The following is a 23,074-nucleotide window of genomic DNA, read 5'->3' as shown; positions in this document are numbered from 1 at the left end:
AGCTATATCTGTAAGTTGGTACTAAATCAGTTGTGTATGCAAATTTTTGAGAAAGTACTTTAACTTTTGTATTATAGAGGGTCAAAGGTGACTCCATTCGCTATAATTCATGATTTAGGTTAATTGTGGAAAGTCTCGTTACACCGCATTGTATGGTGTACGTACAATAGTTAGCCAGGTCAACTCAGAAATTTAAGTAACTAACTGTCTGTTGCATTTAATACATCTAGTAGTTACGAGACGTAATAAAGTTTCAATAGCCTCCTTTTCCATTCACCTTTCCTTGGCGCAAAGGTCGACAAATTATCCACGGTATCTCCAGCATTGTGTATGTATTGACGGCTGTACTCATCGACCGCCAGATGACCCACTTGCTTGTTATTATAATATATTGTAACAGCTTGTATACTATTTAGCAAAATGTTATTGTAAGTAAATAAATTGAAGAGCCATAACCAAGAGGAGTGGCGGCGAGCGCGGGTTGCGAGAGGCGCGGATCTCTCCGGCGGGTTGCGACACCGCGCCGGCTGTCGCGCGAGGAGCTCGACATTAGCGCCGTGGCGCAACCACAATACAATACATTTGTTGCAACAAACAACTGTTTACATCCTTTAACCAGGCTTATATGATTAGTTCCCACGAGGAAAAAAAGTGTTTTCTCATGGTTACCGCGCTACGCAGCGAATAAATATTTCGATGTCGACCTGTGACAATTTATTTAATTTGCATGCATACGCTACTGTCAAAAAGTGAATTACTGTAAGCTTTAAATCGGTAAACAAGCTCTTGTCTGAATTGATATTGGCATGTTTTGACTGATGATTTAAGGGATTCTGCCGACCGGTGGCGAGGACGACAAAGGTTTTCTATAAGTACGTCTACATAAACCAATTAATGTGCAAAAGGTATAGATTTTGTAAAGAGGTCCCTTCACAAATAACGCAGCTTTGATCATCTTACTATAAGAATTGGTGTACTTAATATAATGTCACTTATTTTCTTTGACCTTTTGAAAATAATTCTACAATAAGTTATTCAAAGCTTAGATTATTTAAAAAAAAATGAAAGTTTTAAAAAAAATACATATTATCAATAAATATAATTTAAATCTTACACGCCTTACTGCCACTACTACAAATCTAAGAGCATTCGTCGCAGCGGGAACATCATGCTTGCAGTCAGAAATGCACTCTCACACACACACACACCATATTTGCACTAAATTAAAAAATTATCATGGACCAGAACAGTAAAACCGGGATTTTGGGTGAAAAATTCCTTATTCATGGACAATTTTCGTCACAATGTTAGCGGAGGTAAAGATCAGCATGTGGTTTCATTAATTAATTTAATGTCAAAATCACCCAATATTTGGACTCCCTACATGATACTAAACATATAACCTAGTGCCGTTACCATGGTTAAACAACCATAAACAGGCGCTGTATTAAATTATCCACGGATTTTGGAGGTTTTATTAAGTATATCAACTGTGGGGATCGCGCCGTACTGTGACCAGGGTTTATTATAATAACGTTGTGTTGCAGTATTCTTTAAGGTGATGTTAGTGACAGTGTGTTCCGACACAGCTCGCCGGCCGCACTACACAGCGCCGCGCGCCCAACTTCAATGTTAAATGCACGCACCGCGACGCAGCGAACGCCTGCCGCGCGCTCTACCGTGTAAACATGATTCAATCATCTCACACAGCTCTGACCTTACACTAACAAACTAACTCATGTCGAGAGTGCATTTATGATGGACCTTCTATCGTACAACAACTCAACCTGCAATAGCATGTTTGCAGATCACTCATTATATTGCATTAGAGCGGAGATGGAATGCCATCTCCTTTAACAGGCAGCTCATCGTCTACTGCGCCAAATGATGTCAAATGATCAAAGAACATAATATTTAGAATAAGTTGGTGCGGTGCACTGTGCACTGGCAGAAGGTCGCGGTAGAAGGGCACAACGCATCGCGCGCGGGCACTGCGCGGCGGCGGCGCGGACGCCTGTGCGCGCGCACGATTTTGTTCTACATAGAATATCTCTGCACAATGATCATACACACGAGCGCACGCTCACGCACACGCATCCAGAGAGATTGGGTCACGCGATAAAACAACTTAAAATAACAAAATTCCACAAGAAACACGATTTGCAAATGAAAACATACTTGCAATTGCGACGTTAAATACATTAAAATTTTAATTTTAAATATGCATTCTATTTAGCAAATTAAAGCTCGATTACAAGAGAAGGGAGTTTCAAACGACGGCGGTTCTAATAGAACTGAAAAGTCTCCTTTGTTCACTAACATTATTGGATACTGTTTCTTTGTGAGTATTCGGTACTACAAGGGGGCTAGTCCTGTATAATAAATAATAACTTGCTTAATAATTTCAATCGAGACGCAGCGAGTTGGGTGTCCGAAAAGACATAAATCTATTAGATTTATATTTTGTAGAATCAGTATAATGTGTGACTGTTTTGGTCAATTTGTGATTGTGAATTTGTTCGAAACAACAGACTCTCAGAATAAGGTGTACAATGCAGAAGGCATGATATTATTATTGCACACGTTGATTTTGTTTTGTTTGGCGCAATCGCGTCCGCCCGCGTCCCTGACCTTTCGGGAAGTTAGACGCGACATCGCTCCTCTCCGCCACCGTGTCGCGTCACATACGGTCACCATGCCGGCTGCTTTCTGTTAGCCACCATCTATCGTGCATTTTTATTTAGCATATTTTTCAAATCCTAAAGCGTTCTCCCGATCTAAATACAGAATATTAAAACGGCGAATCAATACGAACATTTTTGATCTATAGTTGTTTTCGAGTTTTTTTCCGATGTCATCTCTGCGACATCTCGGTATCAATGAAGAAGTTACTGTTCTGTCGTACCGAATACCGTACACGATCAGTCTATACCAGATCTACACATATTATGAAACAAAGTCCCCAAAAGCTGTCTGTCTCTATGTGATCGATTTTCTCAAAATTTACTGATCGGATATTTGTAAGGTTTTAATAAAAGATAGTGCAATTCTTGAGAAAGGTTGAGGTGCTACTTTTATCCACAGAATTCCCGCGGGGCAGGGACTTACGGGGGACATGACACACTGATTTCCACGCGGGCGAAGCCGCGGACACAGCTAGTTTTTAAATATGTAGACGCTGATGCATTTACTTTACTTCGCCCATTTAAATATATTCAAATTTAAATATAAATTAAACAAGTACCGGTCCATGTAACAACAGTTAAGCATCTCATCATTTCACTTCATCACATTCATTATTTAAATTAAAATTCTTAACTTTCTTGAATTAAGTTCGTATCTAAATGCGAACAACATTGAAAGTGGCTTCACAAACGAGCTCGGCCGCGAACGCGTACAGAAGACGGCACTACATACAGCTGTACCGGCGCGGCGGCGCGGTCGACTCGCGGCAATTTGATAACTTCTCGCGATAACTTCTCGTCGTCATTATGGCGCATCGCTTAAGATATTACATAATGTCTCAAAATATCCAATAATACCTAAAAACTACTTGCAATCCGAACACAATCAATGCTTCCATACTAATTCTTAAGGGTAAAATATACAAATAGTAGAATCTACGTAACGTGAGCTCATACAAATCAGCCACCGAGTAAATGGCAAAACACTGACCGGTTAATATGGGTATTATAATGTTTATTATAATAAGGTTAAATCATAACACGAATAGAAACTTGACTGGCGGCCAAAGTGTGCCGCGCGACGCTCACGTAACTCATCGAAGAGTTCGGATCAGCCGCGACAAACGATCCGCGGCGCACGCGCAACGCTACAAATGTCACAACAAAACTACCCACACGCCACACCCTGCCTCATAATCGAGTCTCATTAAACTTTATTGGTTTCATCATCATCATCATTTCAGCTAGAAATCATCCACTGCTGGACATAGACCTCCCCCATTGAGCGCCACAGGGACCGGTTCTGGGCCGCCCTCATCCATCGGAATCTACTAATACTTTATGGGTTTACGTATTTTTAATTATCTTAACTAGTCTATAAACGTCAAAATATAATGTTTCCCATATAAATAAAGTAAAACTAAAATTATCTGTTTTATAATGTATAAACGAATTTCTGCTTAATAAGTTAAAAGAGCTATTTCGAAGTTACTTGTCAATCAACGTGCAAGTATTGTTATGATCTGAAGAGAGATCAGTGGTGCAGAGAGCTTGTAAGTTAACGGTATAGCTAGTGAACGATGCATTCATGTCACATTTATAAAAACATCTGCTTGCCTTTAAAAACTAATTATTTAATTTCATCGACGGCTGAATCTTCACATGGCTTGTAATGCAACATCAATAAGGTTGGGCCAGGTTAAAGACTTGTATAATGAATGGGCCAGGACGACACTAATAGTATCATCGTATTGCGCAGTGCGCAGTGAGGAGCGAGCGTGACGCAAGCGCCGTGCAATCTACATTACACACCGAGATCATAATTACACCACCGAATCTACGGGACATTCACTTACATATTTCATAGCATTGCGAAACTTGCCTAATATGCCGCAGGTGTATTTGAGTCTTATAACCAGATCATAAGATCGATAATCGCAATAACGTGCAATGAAGACGGTCAGACATTCGCTATTTGTAAAGCACTGCGGCGCAAAGGTCCCGCTGTACTTGTACCGCGCCAGAACCGCTAGAGTACCTACCAACTACAATCATTAAGTCCGACGTGAAGTTACACACTTCACTCGCTAAAACGACTCGATCGACCTAGTCTCCTAACAGTTAAGGTACTTCTAGGGAAATCAATATATTATTATTCTAATCAGACATCGTTTGGCTTGTTAGTTAATTAATAGAGAGAGCATAGTAGCACAGCACAGCATGCGCTGGGCCTGCTCCCAATGAACTCGTCTTTATCACCCAATGGACTGCAATAAGGTCGCGAACCGTGCAGTGACTACACTTCTGCCAATTTGTGCGGAGTAAAAGGTGTGCGGTTATGCGATATTACTTAAGAGCAAACACAGCGGCAGTATTGGCAAAGCAAAGATCGCACACGATCAATGACCCGCGACACGCATTATGTAAGGAGCAGTAGCGCCGCTGTGTGCCGCATGACATACACTGACCTCTCTCCCCGCGCTCCAACACTTCCAAAAATTGTTCATCTATTACAATGACTACTGGCAGCACAGCGTACGCGTAGCGGCTAATGGCGATGATCAGAAGCGGCAAGTAATGGAAGCATGCTGTGTTTGTGGCTTAAGCCACTAAAACGCGTAATGGTTTCTTATGTTTACGCGAATTTTCGACATTTTAATAAAACTAAATTAGATTTTTTCGCGATTACGGTTTCGGTGACTTTGCATTCTTTATGGTCACAGAACGAACTGATTTGTCCAAATACAAACTTTTTGGCGACACATCTAAGTCCGCCCCGTGACCAAACAATCCATAGAGTGGCTTCATTTCAACACTAAACAGCAGCTCAATTTGAATGTAACCAATCTCATAATACACCACTGTTTCTTCGGGTTTCCTGTCTCTCTGTCTGAATTCTACGCGGGCGGTATATCGCTCTTTCACCATTGACTAACGCATTGACGAAGACATACATTGTTTTCTGGCTATGAGTGCCCCTGCATCGCTGCAGTTGTACCGCTGCAGCGCCGATGTCGTAAGGCGCGCGGCGGGTCGCGGATGTCGCGGTCGGTCGCTTGCACAACGTACTTTTTGTGCCGTTACCCAAACTGAACTGTACATTTCTTATTTATTAGTGCATTGGTAAGCGCTATAATTTTTTTTTGCCGACAAATTTCGCGACAATGTTACTAAGACTGCTTGTAATAAATATAAATGATTTATTTTACTATCAAACATGATATCATTTTTACGTGAAGAATTAATGAAGGCATTTTACCATCCTAGTGCTATGAATACTCGGAGGTGGCAAACGCTATTGCGGGAACTATACTATATGGTGTTTCAAAAATACTATCACGAAGGTATTCGGTTATAGTTTCTAAGTTAATGAACCGTAACATAGTAACCTCGTTACTTATAATTGTGATGACGTACAATTTTAAGTACGAGGAGCACTTGACCTTGATTACAAGTCATTAAACCCTTGTTTTAATTCATTCGGTTATTACCTTTCTCTCTGACTCTATTAAACGTAAAGAAAAGTCGTAAAAAATCCGTCATGGCGGCGTGTGGTCCGTCACCGAGTGCACGACGCGGCGAGATATTGCGGTTAAAGGTAATCAATAGGTTGTCACCGGTCTGTTGTGCTAGCGGCAGGTTCTTCCCATGTAGTTTCATATTTTAAGATTTGAGGTATTTTTGGATGCGCTATTATAACAGTGAACAGAGATGCACAGGAGAGCCCTGCCCTCTGCGCCGGCGCGGGGCGCGGGGCGCGGGGTGTGGGTACGCACCTGCGGCGACACGCCGAGCATCTTGAGGCTGGGCGGCACGTTGCGCAGCGCGGCGCGCGGCAGCGGCACGTGCCCGAAGTCCACCGTGAACGCCTCGCACCACACGCCGAAGTGCCCGATGTCGAACACCGTCAGCTCCTGCGCACCACACACGCCTCAGTCACACCACGCGAGCCTCGGGTTACAGTACACTATAGTGAGCGGCCTACTGACCCCTGGGAGCGTGAGCACGATGGTCTTCTTGTCGTACTTGCGCAGCGGCGTCTCCTTGCCGTTCTCGTCGGGGATGCGGATGCCCTGCGGCGACGGCGACTCGCCGCGACCCACCCAGAACTTCGCGTCTGCACCAACAAATAACACAAATAACACCTTCAGCCAGGACGGGAGCCGGGTGGAAGCGAAAAACAAAACAAATGACTGACACTGGCACGATTTAACAGTAATCGTATTTTTTTGTTAAGTGTTTGATGGCAAGCGAATTGCAGCTTTGAGTCGGAAAAATTGAGTCAAAAACAAGGAAACGACGAGACACGTACACAAGATTATACTCATCATTTATACTGAATATTCCAGCGCTCGCGCGACGCATATAGAGTTATTTGTAACAAGAGATAGCACAAGATTTCCGCGACGCGGCTTACAAATTGTGCTTATAAAAAAGCTGCAATGTTCCACGGGTGAGAATATTATAATATTATGTTAGTATGTGTGAGACGCGGAAAATAGTGTATGTGTGTGTTTTAGCAGCATGATGGAGTTGCAAGTGGCGCGTGTCGTACTAACGAACAGTGTGGCGTGAGTTGGCGCCACGCACGCGGCCCCGGACACACGCGGCCACGCCATGTACACTAAACTTAATATTTCACAAAATCACAAAATTTTGGCAACTTTTCGGTAATGTTTGATGGGTTATAATTATTGAATTGGATATATCGTTCGACAATAAAACAAAATGTGTTACATATTATGAAATTATAATTATGATTTGCATTGCTAAAGTTTAGAGTTTAGAGATACTGATTACAATTACAGACAATATCCAGGAATACCGATTAATAAAAAGCCAAACATAACCTTTTGTTTTTTAGCGGCCGACACAAACACTACATTCATATCAACTTCAATATATCAGTTAGCGCGGAAGACATAAATTCAATTACTGCATTATTCTCTTGTGCTTTAAAAAAATCCGCGCTTCCTCGCTCGCGTGGAAGCCGCTACGTGCATTCAACCCCCCCCCGACCTGTCCCGCGGTCCCGACGCGTTACTCACGCCATCACCCCGCGCCGCAACATATTTGTTTACTCGAGCCTTGTATGGAGGAAATTCTAACCGCGGAAATAATGTTTTTAGCAAAATATTCGCGCTCCCGCAGAGTAACGCGAGGGTATTCAGCGAGGGTTGTTTATAGCGCTAACGCTTCGAGCGAACCTCGTGCGGCTCAATAATTATTATCGCCCGCAGACAATCACAATGTCAAAAGAGGTAAGGATGCGTTTAAGTTCATGTATTTTTTTGGTGTCCAACAAACATAGTACATTTTCTGGAAGGGAACCCGACACAACATGTAAATATGAATAATGTGCATAAATGCGGTCTGCACATCGTTGTAATGATAATTAGATTTTACATAAATTACGAAACGGAAGCCGGAAATAATCGGGTTATATGGACCCTACGCTACTGACAAGTGCGTATTTCACCTTTTTATACTCCACTTGTGATTTACATGAGACTATGAAAGCTTTGAACCACAAGCGTGGCTAGCTGAAGACCGTTTTCATTAAAGATAGGTAATTCCAGTATTGTGTGTTCACGGGCCAGTGTGATTCCACACAATGAGATGTAACAGTAGCTCGGTTGCCGCTGTTATAGTGTAAGACACAAGCTGCCGGTATATGTGGCAAGTGAGGTGACTCGTAGACTGCGCGGGACTCGCTCTCTCCACTCACGACAGCTTGCGCAACACACGCGGACTGCGCCACATGTTTGTACACGTTTAATCTCAACATTCATTCAAGCATTGGCAACACGCGCCACACGATACTGATTACATATCAAACGAGAGCCGTCGACCGCCAGTAGCACCAGTTTGAGCACACACAGCCAGTCAGCGGGCGGACCGAGGTGGCGAGCTACTGTTCCCACTTACAGTGCCACTAACCAATTTACACGACACTCTCATGAACGAATCAGTTAGTGATTTGCATTCAAGTTGTATTGTTTTCTTTTTTAATTATAATTTCTTTTACTCTGCTGTTTTTTCCATCAATATGATTATACAAAAAGTAATTAACTCGTATGCTGAAATCCTCAAAAATATACAACAAGCAGAAAGGTCCCATACAAACAAATAAATTACAACTTTCAAACATGGTAGTTACTAGCATAACAAAATACTATTCTGTCATTGGTTTAAAATACTCTTGCTTCTAAATAAATGAAAACTAACTAATATGGTGGCATAAACTTACTCGTTTCGTAAGATATTATTGCCTACAGAACATTACGAGTATCGAACATGCGATACGCGAAAAGGAGTTTATATTGGACTACTTGAACACAGAAGTAGCCAGTGGCTCGCCCTGCGTGTCCGTGGCGCTCAGTTACACAACACTCGTCCATTCAGCTCTACATTATGTATGTCGCATTTATTTTGTTCGACTCGGCCCAAATATTATTATAAACGCGGCGCGTGTCCGCACTGGCCGGTGTCAGTGTCACACACGTGTGCTGCGGCGGGGTACGGTTTAATTGCTTTTATTTTTGTTTCATTAATAATATGTGATACATTTTTACGTCACCGATACAACATTCGATCATTTACTGATAACCGTTTAGGTAATAATAAAGCGTATAATAATGGTAGTAGTAACTGTGTAGCGGCATGTGTTGTGTAGGGTGTAGTGTGTGGTGTGTGGTGTATACTGACCGGGCGCCTCGCCGTCGTAGGAGAAGTGCGGCACGAGCAGCGTCTGCGCGTCCACCACCACCACGGGCTCCGACCACACGCCGTGCACGCCGCGTAGCGCGCCCACCTTCGCGGGCTTCGGGTACTCCAGGTCTCGAGGGATGCGCACGTCGCCGAAGTTCACCTGCGACCACACACGCACCGTACAGACGTCTACTCGAGCTACTTCTGAACCCCGGAGATATAGGCTGGGTACAACTTAAACCTGTGATCTAGTCTCACTTCTACCTACAACCGCACGCTAAGTATATTTCCACTTCTACTGTGCACCAAGAGTCTATTGCGTCATAAAAAGAAAGCCAGTATATTATATGTATTTTTACAACTAAATATAAAGATACTACGCCAGTGCCTTATTACATTTATACTCTAAATAGTTAACTGTGTCGATGAGTCGGTGTAATTTGTAGAAATGTTTACGTAATTGTAATTAAATCGTCATTTCTTAGCGACTGGATATACTGTCGTGTTTTTGCTCGGTTTGGCAACACGACGACAGTTGCGCCACGGCGACATTGTTCCGCGACTAATGCTAATCAATAACATTAGCTACGATCCGATTCCGATAACAAGCCTCTCAGCGATGTAGTAGAGCCATACTCGCACGCGGGGAATTGTCGGACACAACCAAATCACAAACTTACTACTGAGCCCACACTTACATTCAAGCCATGTGTCGTGGCTATATGGAAATATCAGAGACCTGCACAACTCCTAAACTTTATAGAAATAATCGCGGGTCCAAACATCTTCCTTCGTGGTGAGGACTGAGGGCTTACACTGGTAATGAAGGTCGAATAGGCGCGGCCGCTGACCGCGACACCGGTTCCTAACTGTTGCCGCCTAATGTCGGTCATCGCTGCGAATTATCGCCGACGCGCTTTGTTAGAAAGTCGAACAGCACAACAGCTGGGCCGCTGCGACGCACCGGTAAGGCCGCTCGCCACATGGGTACAACACCGTCGCTCCTGTCAGATTCATTTCTGTTCGAAATTGGCTTTAACAGCATTTTCTACCAGGTTTTCAAATGTATACATATAATAAAATAAATTAAATCGATTTTTCATTTTATAATAACAACAAAAACTACGTGACGCACGCTTTGTTGCTCATGCAGTGCAATAAGTATGCAGCAATACCACGGCAGCACGGGTGATACTGATAATTTATCAAGCTTTTTATTTCATTTACATTAGCCTGACGGCCAACTTACAACATGCTGTAAATGAGCCGCCACACTGAGAGCTGCGCGTACCATCGCGGGTAATGTTGCGGCGTCCACATTATATCAAATGGACGCCATCTAACAGTAACGTGTTCCGCTGGCCGCGCGAGAGCGGCGGCGGCCAGTTTCCAATGACGCAGCAATACGCACGGCTAAGAAACAACCGCTCGCAAATACTATGTGAACTTTTCTGGATAAGTAAATTCAAGTAAAACAATATAAGTCTCGTGAGATCTGGCCGATCCTAGAGCATTGTTAAGTACGCGGACCCCTGACGGTACTACAGATGAGCTGTGTAATGCAGCATGTCGGCGATAAGTAACGCGGCCGGAGTACGAGCCGCGAGACGAGCTGAATACTAAACGTTCAGTCAGAGGGTCGACGGGAACGCGTTGGAGACACTCCGAGCACTCACACACGCGCGCGTGGCTGTGGCGGTGTGGCGTCGCAGTAAAACCATTACCCAGCACTCTTGCATACATTGCAGATACCCTACGCAACCCCTCCGTGCCACCACTTTTCATCCTGCATCAGCCTGCAGTTCTTCGGACACATACACCGACAATTTACGGGTCAAGTTCAAACAATAAAGACAGCACAACACTTCTAGTCCTGAGGACAAATCAAATCTCCAAATGAGGCGTATATGATGCACAACTTACGCCTAGCACTTACGCATCTCAGGATTAATTAAACAAGTTACCAAACATGGCGTATATTATGTACGCAATAGTATAATATAGAATAGTACTGACCGCATACTCGTCGCAGTAGATGGCGAACCAGCGCAGGTCCTTGAGTGAGAGTCCGTCGGGCAGCGCGAGCGTGATGCTCTCGCCGCGGTACCGGCGCAGCGGGCCCGCGCCGCCGCGCTCGTCGCGCAGCCGGTGCGCGCCCTCCGCCGTCGGCGCCTTCGACTTGCCCACGTAGAAGTACGCCGCTGCACACACAACCACACTCGATAACACCCGTCTCGCACCCAGCGGCGCTGCTGCCGCCACCAGGCCTGTAGCGGCGGGACGGCGCTCGTCTATTGTATCTACTGAAACCTGACTCGTGGTACACTCGATATTTACGTCGATCCCTATTTTGGAATTATCTTAGAGTTTATTATATTAAGAAATTTATTTTAAGAGTTTATCAAAAAAAACATTATGCCCTTCTTGGTCAAGAAACTATAAAATCCTTAATAACACGTTATTGATGAATGTCTCTAATAAAAGTAACGAATAATATTGAACTTATATTATGTTTACACATTGGGACTGTCTAGTTAGTTTAGTTTTCAGTAGATTGTGGTTGTCGGCACGCATGCGCCAGGCGTTAGTAATGCGGGGCTGCACCACAAGGCTCATGCACTGCTAATAAACCTGATTCATCTTATTTACTAATTTATGCTATTGGTAGAGGTAGCGCTCACGGACCTTATACAATTGCTTTAAACTCATGCGCAGATATATCGCGTATTATGATAGACATCACGATGGCCTTTATAGTACCATTTAATTCTTCAACACCTAAATAATTATATAGTTGCATAAATCTTTAATTCTAATCTACATTAATTATTGACGACGGAAATAGTAAATACAGAAAATGTTGTTAATGTACGAGCTGGGACCGGCTCATTGCGACACGGCGAGTGGCGGCAGCCGGCAGGGAACGAGGAAGAAAAGCGGTCGCGTATCCGGAGCGGGCTCGGCGCGCCGCCGGACCGGTGTCACCGCCGCCTGCGCACATGAGCTGCCTCTAATGGTAACTGTTAGCACCGCGTTACAGGTAATTACACTGACGGGAGAGCGACCGACGCCTCTCGAGCCGTCCGGCACTCGCGCCGAGTCACCGACCCTCGACTGCGAGTCGCCACTGAAGGAAACTCTTATTATTAGATTTATCATACACTGTGACTAGAAACTGCCTCTGTGGCGTAGTTCCGCTCTAAGGTCCGGGGTTCGAATCGTAGTTCGGGTAAAATTATATTTGGGTTTTCTGTTCAGTATCGGCCCATAGTCTGGAATTTGTGCCCGATATGGCGATAAGCTCACCCCCTATAACATAATGGACCGGTACCCCCCCCCCCTATAACATAATGGGCCGGAACACACTGGACGGAAAGTGGTTGACCTGATTGCGCCTCGGCATACCACTTCGGGGATAAATACGTGATATGTGTTGTGTTTGTGACTAAAAACCTAACTCAACAAGTTTTTAAAAAAATAATTAAAGACAATAAACTAATTAATAAATACTATCGGGTTTTAAAAACTGTATCACACGGAGATTGATAGGAATTGTAGCGAAACCCAACGATCTAACGCCCATTTTACAGTATAGTATCTAAAAGTGGATGTAACTTCGAGCCCGGCTTAGTAGAGCACTAGCGACGCCAGAGGTTCACACTACACGTGTTGCAAGTGACGGCGCGGGGCAGGCTCAGGCGCGCGCTCAGGCACAGGCTCGGCCGCGACACACGGGACGCGTCACGCGACACAGTAACGCACTGGCGCGAGTACACTCACCGCTCCCATTCGTGCACACAATACACCGGATCCTGGCAACACTGCGAGGTCTCTCGTATGTGGTAACAACATTTTGTCTTTTTGGGAAAATAAGCAACAATAGCAAACAAAACCTTACTTATTACGCATATCAGGATTGTGTCAAAGGTAAACAAGCGAGCGTGACGATTACCACCACTTAAACAACGAACTCGGGTGTAATATTTTTTTCCCAACTGTCTGTCCCGCTCTTTATTAAACTCTAATATTAAATTTGTTTCAGTGTGCGTTAGTAATTATGTCAGGAGAACGGAAATAAGAGCATTGAGCAGCGGAATTGCTGTATCTCTCTAGCCAACCGACAAAATGCTTAAAGCATATTGAAACTAGTATATTTACTGAAGGATTAATGTCAACGTATTTTTTTTTTATATATTTGTAATACTTGTCTTCAAGCAAGTTTCGACTTTTGTTTCGGTGGTATAAAAAATATATTCTTGGCGTGTGACCAGTTGCAGTGTGTTGCACCGACGCGACTGCGCGGAGAGCTTTCGCGAGTCGTCAGCGGCGCTGTTCAACGGCGGAATAACTCCGTGCTCGTCTATACCGCAATACATTTTATCCGCTTCATAACATACATTTGCTTCATTTTGTAGATCACAGTATAGACGAGTTGGTGTTGTACGAAGTGCACGTTATCACTACGGACGTGAACTCTGACCATTTACCCAAATCCTAACTTAAAATTACAAACGATTGGTACATGGGTATCTACATATAGTTGTATTGTAGTGATATGACTGACCAGGCCCCTCGCCGTCGTAGTGCAGGTCGGCCAGGTGGATGGTGCGCGAGTCCACCGCGAACACGCGTCCGCGCACGCCGTGCTGCAGCTGCGACAGCGCGCCGATCTCGCGGCCCTGGTACCGCGTCTGTGCGCCGCACCAACACGACAACCCTGGAACAACACACAACATTACACACCGATACACAACACAACAACACAAATGCTGATTTCTATAAACTATTCCAAACGCTAAATACACGGTAATGGTAAAAATAAACCAATCGAAATAACGACCATAATTCCTTTATACTGACATTATTCAACACGAAATCCGCGGTAATGTATACGATCGTTTAAAAGAATCGACCTTAAATAAATTTATAACTAGATGCAAAAAACCTAAACGTAATTTTTAAAAGTTAAATTAATTTTATTGTCCGGTACGTGCTCTCGTTACTCTTCTGTGTATCCCCTCGAATGTATATTCTCGCGAAGTTAGATTTAAATAATTTACATAAGTAACTTATTAATGCGTGTAATGAAGTAAACTAGCCTATTCCTCGCCCGCCGTCTCACGCCCTCGACGGCACGTCGTCGTCACTCCATCAGTGGCGGTGGTGCAGGTGCGCGCGTGAATGTCGCGCAAATGTCCACGGCTCGCCTTGTGCTACATACCGCGCTGCCCGCCGCGTCACCAGCCGCACCACACTAGTCTAACATCTTCCAGCAAGTCTCCGCGACCTCTCTAACTAACAACTGTCTCCTCACTCCGAGCACGGATCGATGGCAGGGCCATGCTGTAGACACTGGACAGCATTATCACTTTTGTCTTAGAAGTTCATACAATGAATTTTCTTGGTACTTCAAATGGTTGGCATGATTGTTTCCTGTTCGTAGTTCTCGACAACATGTTCTTTCCTTTGATACTTTAGGTATTCATGTGCTGCGGCGCCCTAACATCACAACGTAACCCATATTTATTAGTTAGATGGTAGTAGGTGTACGGACACGCAAGTCTTATGCGTCACAGAGTGGCGACGCGCGGTGCTCACGCACCGTCCTCGAATTCCACTTTCATCTAGCTTGCTTGTGAGAGATCATCTCACGCGCTTGCACAGTAGATGTCGCGCTGGCACGCGCACTTTCACTGCGGGCCACATGTCTCCCACGCACTATTGAGTCTTTACCATTTTCTAGAAGTAGAGCTGAATTGAACTAGGACGACGACGTACCGCATTCACAAATAAAGCCAATGACCCTTACTGGTGCCACGCAACGTCAGGTTTAAGCGAAATTAACAACCATATTATTATCATTTGTTTTTATAATCTTTGTATCATAAATCATAAACTGATCATTCCAAATCAATAAACTGATTTTACTTAACACCAGTTTGATGAATGTATTCGAATACCCAATGCGTATCGTTTGTATTGCAATTGAAATGTACGCTACAGTGTTGATTGGTTCGGTCAATCGGCCACCGCTCGCATTACAGCACTTAGATTTAGAAAGCGACAGAGACTATGTAAAAACAACTGGAGACGAGTGATCGCGACATCTGTATCATCCGCACGTATTTGTTTCTTGAGTATTGTAGACAAATCTTCATAGAACATCAACCAAAAGATAAATATTTTTTGCTTTAGAGCCGCAATACAAATGAGTTACCTTCCGTTTGTATCTTTTATTTTATTTTTGATATGAGTTTGTAAAACTAATAATGATTTAAATGATAGAGATTTTATAATAATTGTTGACCAGCTATTAACAAAGTACGCCGGTGTGAGATGCGTGTTGTCATTAATAATATAATGTTTGTACTCGTAGTGGTGCAGTAGTCAGCGTGTGTCGGGCGCAGATCACTTTCGCGGCTCCTCTCACTTTCCACGCATAGCTGCGCGCCTACACCCCCGCCCCCTCCACCGTCCCGTCGCAGGCCCGCACACCACCGCCGCCCATCGCACGACATCTCGCGTTATACTATCAATACCATACATTTATCAAACAAACGGTACCCTGTAATATGGTTGGCGACGCGACGCGCAACATATCGATTGTTACTTACAGCTGAGGCACACGTTGCTCCACATATACTACGCTTCAGTGTAGACTAATGACCACGTGGCTTTCATTGATGCATTTTGAATGTAAAGTTGCACACGTCCTAGATTTTTTCTGTGCGGTTTTTCACACATATTGCAAATTTACATGGATATTACGTATAACCTAGTAAGCGTTCAGAAACAGTCGTGTTCGCATCACTCATCAGAATTATTCTGATCAGTGGTGCGAACAGTGAAAGATAACAACACACATAAAGCAGTGACGGTAACAAACATCTTTTATTTGTACATCTAATACAAATAAACTTTTCATCTAACTTATTGTGCCTTAATGTAGCGAGAGTAGGAGAGGGTGCATTAATGGCCGCGGTGCAGATTCGACTACCGCAGCTATTGTCGTACGTTTCATTGCTTGTATTCTAGAAATGTCCAAGATAATGAATTTTCCATTCGCTTCAATCTGCAAATAGTTTCACAACGGTCAGTGTCCGCCACACTACATTAGTCTCTAAATCATTTAGAAGGGGCTACAATGGACGCTCGTGTAACGCTAAAAGCAATTAAATTCTTTAATGTGCCATCGCAGCGGCGCTCGGAGATTACGCGCTTTCACAATATCATGCGTAAACAACCCACATATAACAAGATATTACGCTTCTTAGTTAACACTATAGGGCTCAGCTACCAACGCTCTCCGTTATACACAAAAAAAATAGTTTGAAATTTTATCTATCGCTGCATCGAGCCTTGCGCGGCGCTGAGTCCGTTTAATAACTTCACTTTTTATAACACTATTGACTATTGAGAACGCCACACAGCTTATACAGGGTCATGTTGACATTGCGTTACTAAATGAAACCACATACTTATCTACTTGGAAATAATACTTTACAATAAGTTACTTGAGCTGTGGGTGTAAAATAAAAAAGTATTAGTTTCGAACAAAATAAATTTTATATGAATAAAAAGTAATGTTACTCCTAATCTGAGAGATTTCATCGTAGCGGCAACATCATACTCTCAGGCAGAAATATACTCACGAACACGTCATATTCGCATTAAACTACAAAATTACCAAAATATCAGAAACCTAAACCAGGATTTTTGGTAAAGATATTCGTTATAAAAAAAATGATTTTTGGCACAATGTCAGCAAAGATGATGATGTATGATGATGAGTATGTGGTTTAATTTAGTAACGCAATGTCAAATATATTTTTTGAAATCAAGTTTATTTTCATTTTTATCTTCTTTATAAGACACTAATGAAATACTATAGTTTTGATAGACGTATGATTGTTTTTAAATGTAGGTGTGAAAACGCAAATGGCATATTCTTTTGCTATATTCCGCCATCGCGCCCGACACGACGACACGAACTGTATTGCGGTAAACTTTTAGCTCGTATTTAAAATATTTTATACTGAAGACAGGACGCGAAGGAAACAATGTCATTTACTGCCTTCATCTGTATACCTTCATTATATCGAAGATTAAAAATACAATTACATGCTGTTATTGATAATAATAAGCCTCACAAAACACTCCAATTGTTGTACGTGCCGCTGAGAACCTGAGTTGCATACAATAGACATCAACGCGCGACAAAACAGATCGGCTCTCTCGTCATTAAAAGTAAAATGTCCAATCTTAACTTTCTTATATACCTACTTACAACGACCTCCCGTGTGCTGCAGCTGGAAAGCTGATAGAAAACATAGAATTGCAAATTGATTTCGCGGTCGAGATAAATCTATTTAATTTGTGATTAACGTATCTCATCGTGAAATAAATATTGGCAAAGAAGTAGAGCAAACCCGTCCGAACGAAAAAATATTATTATATATTAAAAAATGACTGATGATCTGAATTAGATTAGGCATACGGAGAGGCTATGATCCGAATTAACATATTACAGGCTACATTTTATCCCGATAGTTTACTTCCTCAGGAAAACTTGATATTTTTAATGTTATTTTTAAGTAGATAATGACGGTGCCGTACTTGTTACGTGACGTATGTAAAGTAACAGGTGCTACAGCGTTTCAATCGATTCGCGACATTTCCAAAGTCCGTCAATAAACTCCAACGACTGCAGAGATATCCTCGTCCGTGACTCCGCCGGTGCTGTGGGTGATCGCATACTCATTGCACCATTTCACTTTGTAATATATTATGACTACAAATTGAACATAACCATAGCATGTGGTGCGTGCGAGCTCCTCTGTCGCGTCGCCTCTCCGCAGTACGTGCGCGCGCTCCTGCGCCTATACCGGCCACTCATTACTGGCGTTATTGTTAGTTTCTTGCATAGCATTACATATTGCATAACGACTGCGCTCTACGCAGCTTACAATACATTCGCATTAGTTGGACTACAATGGTACATTAAACACTGACCGATTACAAACTGCGACAGTCGACATACTATTGTAGGCATCACAGAAAACTAACGCGAAGTGGAAGCTTTACTGTTGTTTCTCGTGTAGTTATTGTGATCGGCGACGATATGACAACTGACCCTCTTCCCGGTGAATTGTTTATCGGTATAAATTATTGCACAGCGAGTTACGCAGGATGAACTACTGCACTGACAGTGGACAGGTTCCATCTGCTACAAAAGACAAGTTCTTGTAGACTCTTTCAAATCCCTTATGAACTGAGAACTTGTACGAATTTCTCGTTACTTGCTTGTAGTGCCGAATTAGTAATAAAGTACTACAATATCTTTAATGCGAGCTGTTGACCTCTTTGCACATGAGACATGACACAGCACGCATGAGTTGCCGCCAGACCCGGCCGGGATTCGGCTCGCTGTTTGCAAACAAATACTATACGGCAATAAGATTATTCTCAGACATAAGAAGCATGGGAAGTGTGGCTTGTTCGCGAAATGTAATCTGGTATCAGCTGTAACGATTGCGCAACCTTTCTGTTCACACAACACGCGTCGCAGCGTGGCAGCGCGCATTCTTCCGATGTTCCCACGAGCTCCTGACTCTCACGCCACCGCCGCCGTGCCGCACCGCGAGCTATCTCAAACGTGGCTCTCCTTAAACATACTACTTGCATGTACATTGTACAAGACTGAACGTATTCACGGCCATCATGTACTGCCGCACTCTCGAGAGTACGATCCCCATATTTGATAAAGACAATAGGACCATGTCGTTATAGTTTTTTATGAACTGGCGCGGCATATACTAACTTTAAAAATAATTAGAATTACAAGATTATTTATTCGTCAAATTAGGTTATAATAGCCTCTGATACTATCATCACGGTATGTGGTATTAACGTGTCCAGCGCCACATGTGACGTCATTTTTATAAAAACACTTCCATTTATCGACATGTAATTCGCTAATATGGCGACGACTCCTCGTGTTGATAATTTCTCAGAAATATCATTAACGAAACACATCATCGCCTATAATTAAAGCGGCTCGTTAGTGATCTCCCCCACCGTCGCCCACCTTCCCCCGCCACTCACTGGCCGCTCCCCGCTCTACTGCGCACGCTGTAGTGGACACCTCCCGGGGACCTATATTTTGTAAGCTCTGAAGTTTTCTTTGACACTAGGCTGTTGTTAAGAACATAATTATGGTTCTTTAGGTTACTCAAAACTTTATCAAACACGCAGTCTCATATCGCCTCACGCGGATTAAATCAGAGAAGGGATCAAGCGAAATGCAGTGACAAAACCACTCATGCTATAATCAAATATGATGACGCTTGGCTCTACTAATTTTAGATTGGGTATATATTGGTATGAGCTCAACTTGAGGATGGGATTATGTAGAGTGTGGCAGATAGGAGTCATGTTGCATACGAGCACGGTAGCGAGCAGTTTCGTCACGTGTGGCCAGCGAACGGGGCGCACCGCTGCGGGTACCGTTGGCACGAGTCGAGCCACTGCGCAAGAGGAATGCGCCGACGCGACCACGCCACTAGCAATACACCACCAACCAGAAACCACCTTCATGAACAATCGGATCTAAACGGATTTTTAACAGACACTACGCCCGTCGAATCCTCCGATATTGAATTTTATTTCTAGTATCAGCCGAAAGTCTGGAATTTGTGTCCGACATGACGATGAACTCACCCATTATTACATCGTTTTGCAGAATACACACGACGAAAAGTATGTGCATTAGTAGTGCCACCGCCTCGTTCTTCGAAGATAAACGGCGTAAATGTGTGTATCTAAATTTATGTGTGTTGTCTTAAAGATAGGATAACATTTGATGAATTAATACTACATTTATAAAATTCCTCTATTAGAGTCACAGAGAAACTTAGAATTGATGAATGTGAAAACAATCTCGACCATTGCAAAGTACGTGTAATGTAGAATAGAGTGACTAATTATTTGTCACTTACTCTCTGATTTTATATGTATTATAATATCAAAAAGCGAACTGCATGTCCACAATGGATCAACTACACAACTGTTTAGTGTGACTGCACAGTGCACAGGCGGCTCCTTCAGACTGGGTATAGATAGAGACACAAGATTACACATTTCACAAAATTAACAGCCTTTTGCCAATGAACGTAAAATTGTAGAAACACCCATAAGTGTTTGCACACTCCAACGCAAATCATAAATATGATAATATTCGAAGAACTTTTCCCACTGCATTAATTGTGCCGTATCGTTATAAACGGGTTCCCGCGCTCAAACACACATACATCTTCATATCTCACAACATAAATTGTACTTATTACGTCGGAATGCGTCATGTAAGCAGGGAATTGTTATGATCGCGGCATAACCGCTTCATTTGCTATACGTATGTCCTGCAGACAACCGGTTGACTCGCCTGACGCCGCTCACGAATAACTGAGATGAGATGAAAACCAGAGGGGAAGCGAATTTCAATCTTCAGAATCTATGTCCATGTGGAAGACTATAATTAGCTCTATAAGAGTGTGCTGCGTGAAGTAACACTTATAGAGCTACCCTGTAGGTATATGTTAGGAGTTATCAGTGAGGAGATCGTGATGCAGCAGTGGAGCACTAGTCGCGAGAGACGAAAGAGTGGCGGAGGAAAGATCGCACTCGATACAAAGCTACATTCTATTAGTTTACATAAGCAACAATTTGCATAGGCGATAGCCGCCAAATGCCAAGGTCCCTCGCGGCGCCGGCGCCGGCGCCTGCGATGCTTTGTTTTGGTTGACCGCACGACCGTTTCAACGCATGCCATTATTATTGAGTCCAAATAACGAAATAATACATTCTTCTAAAGTGTTCTGTATCCTGAATTAGTACCGTGCAAATGCTCTCATGCGCAATCCACCGGCGAGTTAGCTTCACACGCGTCTGCCCACACTCCACGCCCATCCTGAACAAGCTGACCATAAAATATACATACCTACACCATTATTATAGCAAATAATATACCGAAGACATGACACGTTCTAATAACTGTGGCGCCACTATCTGCACCTTCGCGTATCTTCTAAATATTAAACTTACATTGATATGTAAAATACACCGAATTGTAAGACAGCAAGAACCAGGCAGTTAGCTTATTATTGAACAAGTGTCGAACGAGAACACGCTGTTTAATAAACACGATACACCATCCTAATAACATCATATTATTATCTCATAACAATGTGTGCGGCACGATGCGCTCGGAGCTGTAGCATAGTTCGTGAGGTTGTTATAGTATAGGCTGCATCCACCGTGACCAGCTCTAGAGCCGAACTGAACACGCGTAGGGCGACGAGAACGGCTTCACATGCACATACGTCACACTAAAGTAATGAGACATCTGAAGTCCATTCACTTGATCTATATCAGCCTGTCTCATACCCCTCTCGATATACATAAGCTTAATGTTTTATAGTAATGAGATTTTCAATACAATGAGTGGTTTAAGCGTGATACACCGACGAACATTTAAGTAGAAAAATACCCAAAAATGTAATACTTTGCGTACTTTTCGCAGCTTATTTCTCGCATCTGCCATTTGTTTTACCAAAAAATATTTAATGTTTAAACAAGGAAAGGAGTCTGCGATTTTATTGTGTGGGAAAGCTTTCACTTTTTTATATTTGGTCTATTTGCTTGTTCAGTTTGCATTTCATTAATAAATGTGTAATTGTGCGCGAGCCGTAGGGCGCCGGCGCTAACATTCTGCAGCGGCGCACCGCGGCGGCGCTCGCGGAAAGCGGTTGTTTTGTGTGTCGCTCGGTTTATTTGTTATTTGACCCACTGTCCTCTCGCACACACGTATAGAGATATTATTATGTAAATGCTGCTCTATCGGAGCGCGAAATCCAACGCATCATTATAATTTAGTATTTATTGATATTTAAGTAGAGTCTGTACTACCGAGGACAGTCGTTAAAGAGTCCGGCGGTAATGGAGAATGTTGTCGGGACATCTAGCATGTGCACTGTGTAGTGAGTGCCGACTCATGGACACCGCAGTTCATTCACGAAAGTTTTTGTTTTCGCCAACAAATCTTGAGTACTTAAATGTAGCAAAACCTTATGAATTTTATTTGAAACGCATACTTATTTATATGGGGTAAGGGGCTGACACTCGCGTGCTCCGCCGCGCCACTAGCCGGGCAACTCACGGCACCGTTCGCACGACACACTTCACGGGTGGTTAGAGTTTACGCGAGCCTAAAGCGGCTGAGTAGCGGTACACCGCCGCGGCGCGAGATTACGTCGCCGTAACACTTACGCCATGGGCCTGCCGCGCCATGCCGCGCCAGCGCAGCGCCCTAATGCGCAAGTATGGAGGTCATCTTACACTAGGGTTGCCGCTTTTTCTATAGAAGAACCTCAACACTGGAAAATACTCGACCCATTGTTGGCAATGTAACAAAAGTATTAACTATTGAAGTCGTCATTCTAGCCAGTAGCATAAAATAGGTAGAATAAATGTTAGTGGTTGAAAACGCAATCTACGAATCATCTGAAATTATATGTAGGTATACTACAAAAAAACTTTTGGTTTCCTTACACGATGTTGTAGCATGATAAACAACAAAGATTTAAAGTTTGCGATTGCATACGTTGTTTCATATTTATGTACAT

General features: G+C 43.2%; 1 protein-coding gene across 1 annotated transcript in view; it reads right to left on the bottom strand.

Moving 5' to 3' along the window:
- LOC115447786 (protein Skeletor, isoforms D/E) overlaps positions 1-23,074 on the bottom strand; it is a 48,053-nt gene that overhangs the window by 24,234 nt on the left and 745 nt on the right. The window contains 5 exon segments of the mRNA XM_037439945.1: positions 6,461-6,598; positions 6,674-6,801; positions 9,393-9,555; positions 11,412-11,596; positions 13,960-14,112. Of these exon segments, the coding sequence (XP_037295842.1) occupies positions 6,461-6,598; positions 6,674-6,801; positions 9,393-9,555; positions 11,412-11,596; positions 13,960-14,112 (767 nt within the window).

This window comes from Manduca sexta, chromosome 18, assembly GCF_014839805.1.
Source record: "Manduca sexta isolate Smith_Timp_Sample1 chromosome 18, JHU_Msex_v1.0, whole genome shotgun sequence".
NCBI classification, from domain to species: Eukaryota; Metazoa; Arthropoda; class Insecta; order Lepidoptera; family Sphingidae; genus Manduca; species Manduca sexta.
The sequence above is the reverse complement of the archived record's forward strand: the minus strand, read 5'-3'. Positions and strand labels throughout refer to the sequence as shown.